Source organism: Girardinichthys multiradiatus, chromosome 3 (genome assembly GCF_021462225.1).
Source record: "Girardinichthys multiradiatus isolate DD_20200921_A chromosome 3, DD_fGirMul_XY1, whole genome shotgun sequence".
NCBI lineage: Eukaryota > Metazoa > Chordata > Actinopteri > Cyprinodontiformes > Goodeidae > Girardinichthys > Girardinichthys multiradiatus.
In genome coordinates, this window is record NC_061796.1 from 46,196,417 (window position 1) to 46,211,725 (window position 15,309).

A 15,309-nucleotide genomic window follows, 5' to 3' on the forward strand; every position below is an offset into this window, starting at 1 on the left:
ACACCACTCGGATTCAGATCGGGGAGGCCATTCCTCCCGATCACGCCTCTCCAGGTGTCACTGTCGTTCCCCACGTGGGCGTTGAAGTCCCCCAGCAGAATAATGGAGTCCCCGGGAGGGGCACAATCCAGCACCCCCGACAGGGACGCCAAGAAGGCCGGGTACTCTGCACTACCACTCCAGTGGGCCCACCACCTGCAGGGGGAACCATGAGGGACCGGTGCAAAGAGGATTGGGTGGCGGACGAAGGTGGAGACCTCAGCGGCCCGATCCCCAGATGCTTAGGCTGGTAAGAGCACAGTTTTGCTCAAAATATTGAAATGCACACAACATTATGGGTGACATACCAGAGTTCAAAAGAGGACAAATTGTTGGTGCACGTCTTGCTGGCGCATCTGTGACCAAGACAACAAGTCTTTGTGATGAATCAAGAGCTACGGTATCCAGGGTAATGTCAGCATACCACCAAGAAGGATGAACCACATCCAACAGGATTAACTGTGGACGCAAGAGGAAGCTGTCTGAACGGGATGTTCAGGTGCTAACCCGGATTGTATCCGAAAGACATAAAATCACGGCAGAATTAAATGTGCATCTCAACTCTCCTGTTTCCACCAGAACTGTCCATCGGGAGCTCCACAGGGTCAATATACACGGCCGGGCTGCTATAGCCAAACCTTTGGTCACTCATGCTAATGCCAAACGTCGGGTTCAATGGTGCAAGGAGCGCAAATCTTGGGCTGTGGACAATGTGGAACATGTATTGTTCTCTGATGAGTCCACCTTTACTGTTTTCCCCACATCCGGGAGAGTTACGGTGTGGAGAAGCCCCAAAGATGCGTACCACCCAGACTGTTGCATGCCCAGAGTGAAGCATGGGGGTGGATCAGTGATGGTTTGGGCTGCCATATCATGGCATTCCCTTGGCCCAATACTTGTGCTAGAAGGGCGCGTCACTGCCAAGGACTACCGAACCATTCTTGAGGACCATGTGCATCCAATGGTTCAAACATTGTATCCTGAAGGCGGTGCCGTGTATCAGGATGACAATGCACCAATACACACAGCAAGACTGGTGAAAGATTGGTTTGATGAACATGAAAGTGAAGTTGAACATCTCCCATGGCCTGCACAGTCACCAGATCTAAATATTATTGAGCCACTTTGGGGTGTTTTGGAGGAGCGAGTCAGGAAACGTTTTCCTCCACCAGTATCACGTAGTGACCTGACCACTATCCTGCAAGAAGAATGGCTTAAAATCCCTCTGACCACTATGCAGGACTTGTATATGTAATTCCCAAGATGAATTGATGCTGTATTGGCCACAAAAGGAGGCCCTACACCATACTAATAAATTATTGTGGTCTAAAACCAGGTGTTTCAGTTTCATTGTCCAACCGCTGTAAATCACTACTATCTGGCATTTTCATATTATACACACATACAATCATGGAAAAGTCATAAGACCACCCTTGTTTTTTTCAGTTTCTTGTTCATTTTAATGCTGCTACACCTAAAGGTATAAGATTACAATTCCTGGGGTAATGTATACCCCCCGTATACAATTAGGCTTAAACATGTCAAATAGGGAAGTAGTATGGAATCAACTGCATCTTTTGTGGTGTTTATTATATTCTACAGGTGATAAATCTTTAGTGGTACCAGCATTAAAATGAACAAGAACAAAAAGCAAGGGTGGTCTAATCATTTTCTCAAATAGGAGTTGCCTGCTATCGCCTTGTCACGGGTGACGGCTTGGGTTGGGGTTGTTAATGTGTAATTCCAGTGTAATCAGTGGTTCCCAGAGCTCTAATAAAGATTATATTTCCAGGGTGTCTGCAGGGTCTTAAAAAGTACTACAAGTTAATAAATTGATTTCAGGACAATTAAGACCATAAAAAAAGTATGAACGTGTTCAGTTTTGCACTACCGTATTTTACCGTATAAGTCGCAACAGTAATAAAAATGTGTCATGAAGAGGGAAAAAACATATAAGTTGCATTTTGACATTTTATTTCACAAAGTCCAAGAACAAACCATCTGGAAAGTCAAGTTAATCAACTACCCAATAGAACACAACAACAGACTGAGTAGGTGTCCGCTATGTTAACGTGTGTTAATGTCAAACATTAAGTTTTAATACCTGGGAGGCAGAATAGGCTAAATTAACATAGCAAGACAGCGAGTCCAGCTAGCTACCTGTAAGCAAGTTTGCCAAGCTCCCGATCGCATTCCACATCACTGAATCCATTAAATTCTTCATCCTCGGTGTCGCTTCTGAACAACTCCGCCAACTCCAGAGGAATCGCCTTCTCCTCTTCTGCAGAATATTATTTTCTTTTTGGGGGCATTTTGTTCAGTCTCTCTCTCAGTTGTCTTTAAATGAATGTTTCGGTTAATTTTTCAGTGGTACAGGAGCAGCATATACCATACTGGTAGTTGTCACCCACTTATGCCTCTGGTCCACTGGATGCGGAAGCGTTCGCAGAAACGCTTCACTCTGTTCACTCTGGCTGCTCATTGTGACACCTTTGTGTTTATCTAACGCAGTTCCTCATGACACTGACTCCGCCCCTTTGGTGCCCCGCTCATTTTCCCCCAGGGTCCTCCAAGCAACATTGATACTGGCTCCAATTTTCAAACTGCAAATGTGGCCGAAGTTGGGGGGTATAATTGTACAGTAAAAAATAAATAAATCTGTTAGTAACATTTGTTTATTAAAATATTTATTTCAAACATTTTTCTTGTAATCCATATACATTTTATTGGTGTAAAAATGTAAACGCGCTTGTCCTTGATGTCATGAATTCAATTTACAACTAGTGACCAACAATACTTTATTTGACAACTCGTTATTTTTGCAGGCTACTGAAGATGAAGGGGTTTTCTGCAAAGGGATGAAAGTTGGTCTGGTGATGGTGAAAGATGGAGAAGAGATCATTGATGTGTCTGTGGTCTTGGAGGAAGCGGTGGTCCTGACTGATCTTAAGGACATCCCAAGTGCTGTTGTCATGCTCATGGGTCTGCTCTACTGTCTGAACATGGACTACCCTAAAAATCAGAAATACGCCTTTGAGGTGATTCAGAAGGTGTTCATGAACATTGGCGGAGGGCAGTGTTCATCCCTCGTTCATGGCCTGAGAAACAGACTTTTGCGGAAGACAATGTAAAACCTCAGTTGAGTTCGGATCTTTATTGTGGACTGTGGCTGATTCAGTTTTTCTAGTTTTTCAGCATTGAATTAGATTAAGATTGTTAAATGGCTCGTTAGAAATATTCAAATACAAGGATAGTGATAGTGGTATACAATATGTTGTAGTGTTGCTTTAGATTTAGATATAAAAAAAACATTGCTTATAAATATTTGAGCCATTTTGATAGGCTTGGTTGAACTTGACCTGTAGGCTGCTATGAGGTCGTTCTTTCTGAAGAATGTTTTTTTTACTTCAGACTAAATTGTCCTAAGCTTCAAAGTGGTTTATTCCATGCATGGCAAATAATTAATAAAAGTTGCTCATTTAAAAAAATCATTTTTGAGGAAGTTTCATTGATTTTTATTATGGGGTAATGGGGGTAGATGCTGTTTTCATGTCAGTGTCTATATCTCAATTGACTTAATTGACAAATGTTTAAGATGAATCAGATTTAAGAGTTATAACAACTAATTGAAGTAGTTACATCAAGTAATGAATTTATATTGATTTAATTCACAGAAATATTGAAGATGAAATATATATCAGTGTTTAAACAACTAGTTTAACTAGCTAAATCAACTACAAAGGTTTAATTAGTTCAATTAAGACAAATAGTTAAGATAAAATGCATTTTCTAGCACAAATGACTACATCAAGCATTTATGTTAATGTATTAATGCAGATTAGCTCAACTCAAAGAAGAGTTTAAATTGATTGAAGTTGGCATGTTCTGTTAATCTTTGACAGTTTAGTAAACTAACAACATTGAGTCAACTATACTGTACACTTTTACTGGACTTAATCTAAAATTTTGAGGCAGCCCTTGGAATTGTTTTTTTGAGTTAAAACAACATGTTACATTTTACAGTGTGCTGAAAATAACGTTTCTACATGTTTCTTATTGGTCAGCAGGTTTCTGATGATCTTTTTTATTGTTCTTCTCTCCCAACCTCTTTTTACTGTTTCTCCAATTCACAAAGCATTTGTTCATCTTTCACATTAGGTTGAGTTTGGTAATGCTAGAGTGTAATATTAGATGTGTAATAAGGATTCAAACAAATGGACAAGTAAAGGTTTTAAGAACATTTTCTAATCATTTCTGGAACGTGTTCATATGTGAGATATAAAGGAGAATCCATTATAAACGAGGAAGTAGGTTGTGAATAAACCAGGACAACTCTTATTCTGTTTAGTTGTGAAACGGTTCCTTTAAAGGAGACATTCTCTGTGTCTTCCCTGAACCACACAGACAAAACCGACGCTTAAAGGCTTTGAATCTGACTTTTTAATTGGCAAGACTCCACAACTTTATTTGTACAGCCCTATTCTGACACAGAGGAGTTCAAAGAGTTTACAAGAACAACAAAATAACATGTTAAATGTTAATATAAAAAAGAAAAGTAAAAAGACAAAAATAAGCAAAGTAAAAGCTAAGACACGATAGAACTGATAAATCTTTGGTCTTATAGGTAAGCAACAGTAAACAGTGATGTTTTTAGTCCTAATATAAAAGACCCAACAGTTTCTGCACATCTCAGGTTTTCAGAAAGTTTGTTCCAGAGCTGAAGAGCATAGAGACTAAATCCTTCCTCCTCTTGTTTAGTTCTGATCCTGGGAACACAAGGTGAAGATATCTCCGACCTGAGGGGTCCACATTGTTCATACCTGACCAGCACTTCTGAAATGTTTTTAGGTCCAAAACCATTCAGTGCTTTATAGATTGCCAATGAGATTTTAAATAGTATCCTTTCTAATACTGGCACAGCTGGGAGCTGGTGCAGGAATTTAAGAAGTGGGATGACAGGAATCATTTTCCTGGTGATGGTCAGGACTCTGGCAGCAGCTTTTTGGAGAGGCTGCAGCTGCCGGATTGATTTTTACAGAGACCCTTAAAGACACTTGCAGTAATCTAACCTACTGAAAATAAAAGCATGCACCATTTTCCTGTTTACCAACCCCTTGGTATGATAATATGGTAAGTGGTAGAACGCTGATTGGTGTAACTGGAATTTTTCCCTACTGGGTAACCAGAAAGAACTGTGTAAGTGACTTGGGATTTCCCCAGATTGTGGATCTAGTGCAATCCAGTGGTAAAATGTCTTTTCTTTTCTGCTGTCAATGCTTCCAGTCATCTAGAAACACACATCATTTGAAAAATGTGTCTTTTTAAACGAGACTCTGTGACGGATGTTATTGACAGCCGTATAATGGCGTCCTCTTCCCAAACAGGAGGCCGGGTCTGATAACCAATGAACGCACAATGTGTGTTTTCCTCCCTGCTGGGTGCTGACACAGACAAACAGTCCATGGATGGAGGTCTGCAGGAGCAAACATCCTCACAGCATGGAGACCAGTTCAGGAGGAAACAGGACATTTTCCTGTCAAACATCCAGAAAGGCCCTGATCAGCATTTCCAATCCTAGGGAACCGAGGAGGTTTAACAGGTTTCAGGTTTTGGAAAAAGGTCAGAGAAGTTCTGCCAAAGCTGAAAATTTCTGGGTGTAACTGTCTTCATTCCTAACATTCAGATTAGTTTGATTTCCTAATCCTGGAAATGTTTCAGCAATGTTGATGATTAGTTTCTGCTTACTGAGCAGATCCAGATAGACACCAACATTGCTGGTTTTTTAGCTTTTTGAGAAACAGCAGTAAAAAATCAGTTTTTATTTTGGGGTTTTAATTATGATCAACCAAAGTATACATAAAAAACACAGTGTCATTGTTGGGAATTTTGACTCAGAAAAGTCCAAAATAAAGTAGATGTTTAATCTCAGATAATCCTCATCAGAAACAGAGAATCTAGCCATTAAGTTGTTTTAGATGCAAAACAATCAAAATAATTTTGTTCTGTATGTTTTGACTCTGTAGTGTGGTCATTATTAAATTTGAATTTGCTGTTTCATCACTTCAATGATCTGTCATGTTTTTCCCTTTTTGGTAAGAAATCTGCCCCCTGCTGACAATTTGTTGTAAGAACACTGAAACATGAACACAAAGGCTTTTCCTCGGTTTAAATCAATCAATCAATCAATCTCTCTATCTCTCAATCAATCAATCTCTCAATCAATCAATCAATCTCTCTCTCTATCTCTCAATCAATCAATCTCTCAATCAATCAATCAATCAATCTCTCAATCAATCAATCTCTCAATCAATCAATCAATCAATCAATCAATCAATCAATCTCTCAATCAATCAATCAATCAATCAATCTCTCTCTCTATCTCTCAATCAATCAATCTCTCAATCAATCAATCAATCAATCTCTCAATCAATCAATCTCTCAATCAATCAATCAATCAATCAATCAATCTCTCTATCTCTCAATCAATCAATCTCTCAATCAATCAATCAATCAATCTCTCTATCTCTCAATCAATCAATCTCTCAATCAATCTCTCTATCTGTCAATAAATAAATAAAGAAGAAGTATTTATATAACATTATGAGGAAGGAGATATATTAGGCATCGAGAGGGTAAATTGGTTCACAGGAGATGATGAAGGAATTGAAAACTGTTAGTTATTTAAAATCTTTATTGAATCTGAAGCCTGCATTAGTAAAATGAGAACAGTAGACAGTTAAACCCAACAATATTCATATCCCAAGCACCGATTTAGATTTAACATGATTTTCTTTGTTTCTGATAGGAAAGGCGGCAAATAGACAAATTACAAATCTTTTTTTATTTATTTACATTTTAACAAAATAACATTTGGAATGGCCTGCATGGTGGTGCAGTTGGTAGCACTGTTGCCTTACAGCAAGAAGGTCCTGGGTTCAATTCCCAACTGGGGGTCTTTCTGCATGCAGTTAGCATGTTCTCCCTGTGCATGTGTGGGTTCTCACTGGGTACTCCAGCTTCCTTCCAAAGACATGCCTGTTAAGTTAATTGGTCTCTCTAATTTGCCCTTAGATGTATGAGTGTGTGCGTGGTTGCCCTGTGATGGACTGGTGACCTGTCCAGGGTGTACCCTGCCTCTCATCCATAGAGTGCTGGAGATAGGTACCAGCTCCCCTGTGACCCACTATGGAATAAGCAGTAGAAAAATAATTTTGAATTTTTTGAATATTATTTACGCCCTACTCATTAATTAGTAGCGGTTTTTACATGTTTCCACTGGTATTTTGAAGATTTGTCTTTAGTTGGTGCCTTTGAGGTTGAAATGTCTACTTGCAATCACCCTTAATCTTCAGCTCCATTTATCGTTTCTCTATAAGTTCTAATTAAAAGTTAGACACTCCTTTAGTAAATTACTGAAGAACCTTAACCAGTATAAAAGTGTTTCTGTAGTAATAAAAAAGTCAAAGGTTTCACTTGCAGAAGAGAAGTGAAAAGAGACACTGAAACATTTAGTATTCAGACTGAACAGAACCAGCTGGTATATCTCTATAAAGCCCATCCATCAAGGCCAAACAACCAGAGGATGGAGCATAAAATGATCTGATAAAGAAAAAAATGAGGAATGAAATGTTTAATAAAGAAAATTAGACTGGACCCAGTGTAGGAGGTCATGTTCTCCACTAGATGGCAGTAATGTAGCAAATACCATAGATCTATTTGGATGACGTTTATTGTCTATGGTATGTTTTTTATGAAATGGGATTCATAAATTAAACCCAAGGTTCAATGATTTAATATAGAATAGTAAAGAAATATTAAGTCTGCCATTCAACCCTACTCTTTAGACCAGACACATTATCATGTAGAACACAAGCAGCACTTGTTGGGAACTCCTGCAGCTCCTTCAGTGTTGCTGCTGGTGTCGTGCCAAGGTAGTTATCCCCGACAGAATTTGTACCCCTGCGTCAGCAGCGCGTATTCGTTAGGAATGGGGGACAGACTCTATCAGGCTGACCCTGCCATAATTTAAATCCCTATCAAAATACCGGACCAACAGTAACCCACATTCTTGATTTTTAGTTCACACTTCTTATGATGACCTACTGCTGCTGACATTTTGGAGCTGTTAGTTTGTTATACAGTAAAGTTACATGGGGAAACCAAAAACAGCAAGCTGATCCTGAACAGTTTTCCACATTCTTGATTTTTCTGCTTAAAAATATTTCTTATCATGATTTTCTACTCTAGAAACTTTGGATATTATCCCTCCCAGCAAGACCAAGCAGGGGAAGAAGACTCATTTTCTCGCTTGGCTGCAAAGGAACATACAAGTACTTTCTCAAAATTATAATTTTATTTTTCTACAAGACTACAAACATTACAATAATGCAAAGTAAAGAAACCAATTACCTGTTTTTTGGATGGCAGCCTAAATGTAGATCTGTCAAAGAATACTCAGCTTACCGTGTATAAAACATGTTATTGTTAACAACACTGTCAGTCAGGTCATCTGTAGAAAAAAACAAAAAAGCCCATACCCCACAAAAGAACATTTGTATTACTGCATGTAAAAAGTACTGTAGTGGAGAGACTGTAAGGTACTAGGTTAGGTTTAATCACCAGGTTCACACTAGGGTGCCGGCCAGAGCACTTCTTATTCGGGTCGCCCACAACTGTAGCCTCACATTAGATTTCCTTACACAAAGTTAAACGGTGACGTCACTAACAATGCAAACAATCCCCTGAGCGAGCTCATCCTGAAAGATTAGCCCCTATTCTGATTACCAGTTAAGTAGAAGCACTTTAGCAATAACTGAGTACTATAACTGGTGACTTTGGGGCCTTTTCTACAAGTACCCTGTTTATTTTAACAATAATTGAAAGGGAGATATTAGAGTTGTCAGAGATTTGAATGGCGGAATGGTGAATTATTTATAAAGCACATTTCAGCAACAAGACTATTTAAAGTGCTTTACAACTTTGCAGTGACAAATAAAAGAACATAAAAAGTACATTGCAGTGGCATGATAAAGAAAAATAAAGAAAAGTTGTGCTACTGACTGAAATTTATGAATTTGAATATTTTAGGATGGAACGACCCCCGCTGTTGGAAAAAATTCCTCCTTTAACCTATTTATCGATGGGCTTTGTGCTTTTTTGGACCATATACCATAGAGTGAAAAAGTGTCAAACGTTTTTCCCTGGGGAGAAGGCAGTTCCTTGGAACTCTGCTTCTGTCCCATTTCAAAACTTTGCTTCTGTCTCCTGACAGAACTCTGACAGAACTTTAATTCTTACCCTTTAGGTGTCTGGGTAATGGGGGGAGAATAGTGCTTTGAAACCTGCAGACGTCTCCACAGGAGTTTAGAGCTTTCTGGCACTCTAATCGCCTCCTAGAAAACACATCTTCTCAGGACAGCCTCACTCAACCAACAAGGGGAGGGGTCTTTTTCTGGAAGTTTGTTCCAGATCATTGGAGCATAAGGACTAAATGCTGCTTCTCCAAGGTTGGTTCTGATTCTGGAGAGTAGACTTGAACCAGAGGACCAGAGTGGTCTGGAAGGTTGGTACAATGACAACAAATCTTTAATGTATTTTAATGCTAAGCCATTCAGTTACTTATAAACTAACAGAAGTATTTTAAAGTCTATTCTTTGAGATACAGGGAGCCAGTGGAAGGACTTTAGAACAGGGTTGGTGTGGTCTGCTCCCTTAGTTCTAGTGAGGACGTGGGCATCAGGTCTGGATCAGGTACAGCTGCCTGATAGACATTTTAGGCAGACCTGTGAAGACACTGTTGCAGAAATCAATTCAACTAAAGATAAACCCTTGGATGAGGTTTTCTAGTTCCTGCTGAGGCATTAGTCCTTCAATGCTGGAAATGTTTTTCAGGTGATAGAAGGCTGGGTTAATAATTATCTTAATGTGTCTCTGAAGGTTCAAGCCTGAGTCCATTACTCTACTCACAATTTAGACCTGATCTGTGGTTTCTAGCTGTAGCAACAGAAGCTGTGTGCTGACTCCTGATCGCTCCTCCTTTGGTCCAAAAATAATTACTTAAGTTATGTTTTTATTCATCCGAAGAAAATTATGGCAGATCTACGCATTGATTTGTTCTATGCATCTACCCAACGCTTGAATGTCAGCTGGTGACATTGTAATTTAGAGCTGTGTATCATCTGCCTATGGTGATTTATCTTGTTGGTAGGATCTGAGCTAGGGGGAGCATGTAGATATTGAATAAGAGGGGTCCCAGGAGGGAACCTTGGGGAACTCCACATGTGATTTTTGTCAATTCTGATGTAAAGTTACCTATTGACACAAAAAGTCCCTGTTCTTCAGACTCAAAGCAGTCAAACACTTTATTCAGTGTTTATTTTTTTACATTGGGGATCTGTTTCATCTGATCCATTTATATGGATCTAGCAAAAAATGTGTTTTAAAATAATAAAGTAGACAACTGTTCATTGATGTACTCAAGAAGGTGTATTTTTGTTATCAGGAGACAAAAATATGGCGATCTGTAAATGATCACAGATCAGTTTACGTTGTTGACAATGTGGTTTATCAAACGTTAATGTTTTTATGAATCGAGTTTATACTGACCTGATATTCATCTTAATAGGCAAACGCTCTCGGTTTGTTCAAATAATCACGTACGATACCACGTCAGAACAACACTTAGTGGTTTCTGTTGAAACCACTAACTGAACGATTAAATAAGGACACTCGTCTTTCACTAACGTAAAACTTCACTACTTCCAGGTCTAGTTGGTTAGAACTGAGGTGGAAACAACTGGGTCTGCCCTTCCTGCCGAATGCGTGCTCTCGACTCAGGGGATATAAATGCTGTCGGGGAAGCGTACATTGGCATGACACCTGCAGCTTCCCTCACCAGATTACATCCCGTCTTTTCAACAAGTTTGGAGACAGTAAGGTCCCTGTTGTCCTATAGTTTGTCCAGTAGTTGGAGACTCCCTTCAATGTGCCATGGAGGATACTTTGTTTCAAAAAGGATGATGGGAGAGCTAAACCTTTATTAATTTGTTTATTTTTTCCTTTACTAAATGTGTTTGTTTTATTTCGTGATATGGAACTATAGGATAAAGTTAACATTACATGTTCCACATTTTAATTGTTCATATATCAAAGTATCTTCTTTTTTTTTTTTTTATATCACTGAACTGAACACTTTTGAGCAACACTTCTTTTCAGAGCCACTGAACTTTTCCTCCTTGGTTGGGGATTGTTTGTTGTGCGCAGTTCGTTCCAGTAGGTGGCGGTAATGCGTCAAGACGTTCAGTGAAGAATAAATGTATTTCCGGTTTCTTGCATGAACCACATGGGACTCCGGCGAGAAAACTAACACAACAAGACGTGAAGATCAGGTCTTAAACATTTCTTCTGCGCTGTTAATGAGATGAAAATAGTTTGATTTTTATAGTTTTAGTTTTCTTCCGGGATTGACGATGCGATCTGAAGGGCTGATAGTTTAGATTGCATCAAATCCTTTATATTTTAGGGTAAAGTTCCGAGTTCTTTCCTCTAAAACTGCATCTAACCAGCATTTCATTCTGGTTTCCACCTAAACTGTGAATATGTTCTTGTGTGGCTGATTCTGATGCAGCGCTGTTTAGGTTTGACTTCCAGGTTGCAGTGAAGTCTGCCTGCTTCACCATGTGAGTGACGTTTGATGCAGTAACTAACAGTTTCATTCGTTACTTTTATCCAGCCGAACCTCGCCGTTTGTCGTCCTGCTCAGCGGTTCCAGTCAGCTCAGATGGCTGAAGATGGTCAGGAGAAAAGCCGAGGGTTCAAGTTTGCAGAACAGATGCTTTTGCGTCACGGCTGGGAACAAGGTGAGACTGTTGTTCTCTCATCTTTCCCCATCAGATGCAGGTTAGAAGGCTGAGTTCTGGTCTCTTACTTGGTCCTCTGCAGGTAAAGGACTCGGACGAGCTGAAAATGGCATATCAGAGGCCATCAAGGTCAAAGTGAAATGTGACAAAGGAGGGGTGAGTCACTGCTGGTGTCATGCAGCTTCTGGGTCACATTTCTGCTAAACATCAGAAACAATTACAGCTAGCTCTTTGTTGCTTCAGATTGGCCATAGAGAAGGTGAGCAGTTCAGCTTCCACTGGTGGGATCATGTCTTTAATAAAGCCTCAACCAGTCTGCAGGTGGAGACCGATCAGGTGGGTCCAAACTAACATCAACACAATATCACATCACAGGTACTTTTGTCCTGCTGCTCAGGTTAGTTATATAGATTTAGCTTATTTTGCTGTAATCAGTTGTTATTTTTAGCCTTTTTGCTCTGCTGACCCTTAAAATGGTTTTACTGGTGAGTCTAATGAAACCTGACGCTATGATTAAACATTTTGCAGGTAGCTGTGGAATCTGAAATCTTTGCAGTGGAGCGACTGATTCTCTTTTATTCTGTATCAATCAGAATGGGATTAAGTTAAAAAAGACAGCAGAGGAAGATGAGAAAGAGGATGGAACAATCTCAAATAAAAAGCCACGGAAATCCCTGAAGGACAAAACCAAGCTGTATGGGTGCTTTGTGAAGGTAAAGGTTCTGTTTGGACTGTTTTTCTCAGTTCTGCTCTGCAGGACAAGGAAGCGTTACAGTTATGGATTAAAATTATACACCCAGTGGTAAGAATAACTGTATCAACCTGTCTGTGTTTCAGTCGGCCACACTTCTGTCCGGTCAGGAGGAGCCAGAGCCAAAGTCCATGGTTTCAGATGACAGCAGCAGTTCCGACGAGGAAGAGGAGCAGAAACTGGATCTCTCAAGCACCACCAAGTAAAGTCTTCATCCTTTACAGTTAAAACTATATTTTTTAACACTTCAGTTTGTTTATATTGCACCAATTGACAAGCAAGGTCATCCAGACGTCATCACAAGAGAAACATTTCAATCGATATTTATGTCAGAAATCCCTGACGACTATATCGACTTGTCCTTGTTTTATATCCTAGGAGAAGACAAATAAAGTCTACATAAAGTTAGTGACAGACAGCAAAATCTCTTATCAATAGCTTTGTCAAGGAAAGAGACACAAGAATGCACTGAAGCACTGAACCAGTCCATATCACCCCTCCCCAGTTACCACGAGGAGGTTGAGGACTTCAGTAGCGCAGTCTTCTTGTATGTGTTTTGCGGAGAGAAAAAGATTCATGTCCTGATGCAGAAAGTCAGACACATCATTGTGACCTAAAACTGTTGCAGTCGGCAGGTTTTTAGTTGCATGTGCGCTCTGGGGGCCTTTAAGTCGCAGGATAAACCTGCTGATTTAGTTTTTGTTACTCAGTTTCAGGTTCTCAATCTGCAGCTGCTTCATACAGGATAATAGATGCTCTAAGAGATCCATGCATCCTATGATTAGTGATGCACCGACATGCAAATCTCCCCCGATATGATTTTAATATAACTGTTAATGTAGATAACCAATATTTACTGATATTATATACATTAACTTAACCTTTTGGCATTGTAAATAAATGACCACACCAACAACATTTCTTCTCTGCTTCAGTTAAACACCCACAATCCTGTGCTGCATCACTATCACATGACCAAACAAAAGACAAACCACAAGAAGATGGAAATAAACATCGATTGTTAATATCGACCCAGTTTTACGTCTGGGGTCGATACCAAAATGTTAATGCTGATATATCATGCATCTCTAATTATGATGTATGCATTCTAGCTTTGATTCTAATATTCACTCAGGTTTCAGTTTTTCAGATTCAAATCTGACCGTTTTCTTTCTGTCGACAGGCTCTCTGATGCTGATCTAATGAAGGTTTGTGGAGGACGAACAGCTCACAAGTATGTCGAAAGTAAAAATAGTGAATCAAATCCTACACAAAGAAGCTTAAAAGGGACTAATATTTCAATATGAATACCGGTGGTTGTCATCTTGTTTTTAGGGGGGCTCGGCACGGTCTGACCATGAGCGCCAAGTTAGCCAGACTGGAGCAGCAGGAAGCGGAGTTCCTGGCCAAGTATGGAAACAAGAACCAAACACGAAATTCTTTAGCAGTTAGTGTCACAGCGACACATCCAACGGAGGAGACGACGGAGACGGGTCGCAGAAAGAAGAAGAAGAAGAAATCCACTGAGAGCTGTGGTGAGCTAAACGGTGATAAAGTCAGAGGACGTCCTGAAACAGATTTTCAACAAAAGAAGAAGAAAAGAAAAAGGAAAGATAAAACTAAGAGAAGAAATGAAGCAGCAGATGAAGATCTTATCCTTGTTGAAACCAGTGAGGAGCAGAATGAAGACGGAAGAAATCTGTCTGCTGCAGAAGAAACTGAAGAGCATTACTCTGATCGTAATATGAGGAGGAAGAAGAAGAAGAAATGTGCTCAACATGATGCTGAATCAGCAGAGGAGAGTTATGATGCAGAATCCATCCAGTCAGACCCCAGAACACACGAAGCTGATGCTACCATGACAACAGAGAAGCAGAGAAAGAAAGGAAACAAAAAAAAACCTGTTGACCAGGAGGAGCTTCCTTCAAAGAAGAAGAAGTCAAAGAATCAATAGTTGATAAAAACCAGTTTACGTCAGACTGAGAAACTGGTTATTATCTACATTTATGTGGAGCTCCAGTTCAGTTCCTATATCTGTATGAAACCAACTCAGTGATTCTGGGAGAATCTTCAGACCCGTTCGATCAGGAACCCAAACTTCCAGACGGTGTAGGATTTCTCATCACTGCCGACATAGAAAGTAAACCTGAGGAAACTTTTCTCTGCAGAGACAAAAAAATCAAGGTCTCTCGTGTCTCATATAGCATCTAACATGAGGTTCTAGAGAACCAGTCGCCTGGGCTGCTAAAATGTTCTGAGGTTTTTAATGAACCACACAGAAGAATGAAATCTGAAATAAATTGTGATGAAAAACACGAAACAATCTTTTAAAATGTTCTGATTTATGAAATGAGACGAGCCTCGGCTCCATGTGATACTTTCTGATGTAATTAGCCCAGTTTACTCTCAGCTAAATGTCTCCACCCTCAAAGCATCTGAGTGATGGAAGTAAACGAGTGTAAACCCCATTTTTATTAACATGTTAACTAAAGGATTATTATAAATAATACAAGAGGCTGATTCACATGAATAATAGTTTATGTTTTACAACACATTTCTGCTTTGGAAGAAATCAAATCACTTTTACCCTTTAAACAAAAGACACTGGATTTATGCTTCCTCACATAGCTGAGACGTTACTTGGCTTTAAAGATTTCCAAC

General features: G+C 39.6%; 1 protein-coding gene across 2 annotated transcripts; it reads left to right on the forward strand.

Annotated features, from left to right (window-relative positions):
- The first annotated feature begins 11,283 nt into the window (after window positions 1–11,283).
- Window positions 11,284–14,968, forward strand: gpatch4 (G patch domain containing 4). Of its 2 annotated transcripts, none has more exons than XM_047361327.1 (8): window positions 11,284–11,426; window positions 11,771–11,897; window positions 11,980–12,053; window positions 12,141–12,233; window positions 12,491–12,610; window positions 12,735–12,850; window positions 13,832–13,882; window positions 13,984–14,968. In XM_047361327.1, exons 2-8 carry the CDS (start codon window positions 11,819–11,821, stop codon window positions 14,600–14,602), a joined length of 1,152 nt encoding a protein of 383 aa, XP_047217283.1. In that variant the 5' UTR covers window positions 11,284–11,426; window positions 11,771–11,818; the 3' UTR covers window positions 14,603–14,968. The 2 variants fall into 2 exon arrangements, with proteins under 2 accessions (XP_047217283.1, XP_047217284.1); XM_047361328.1 differs by having other exon boundaries at window positions 11,421–11,561.
- Window positions 14,969–15,309: the final 341 nt, after the last annotated feature.

Bases quoted from the DNA above. Each gene is read 5' to 3' on its own strand.
- gpatch4 (XM_047361327.1), top strand. From the start codon at position 11,819: ATGGCTGAAGATGGTCAGGAGAAAAGCCGAGGGTTCAAGTTTGCAGAA. The intron at 11,898-11,979 runs GTGAGACTGTTG...GGTCCTCTGCAG, and splicing joins GCGTCACGGCTGGGAACAAG to GTAAAGGACTCGGACGAGCT. The intron at 12,054-12,140 runs GTGAGTCACTGC...TTGTTGCTTCAG, and splicing joins TGAAATGTGACAAAGGAGGG to ATTGGCCATAGAGAAGGTGA.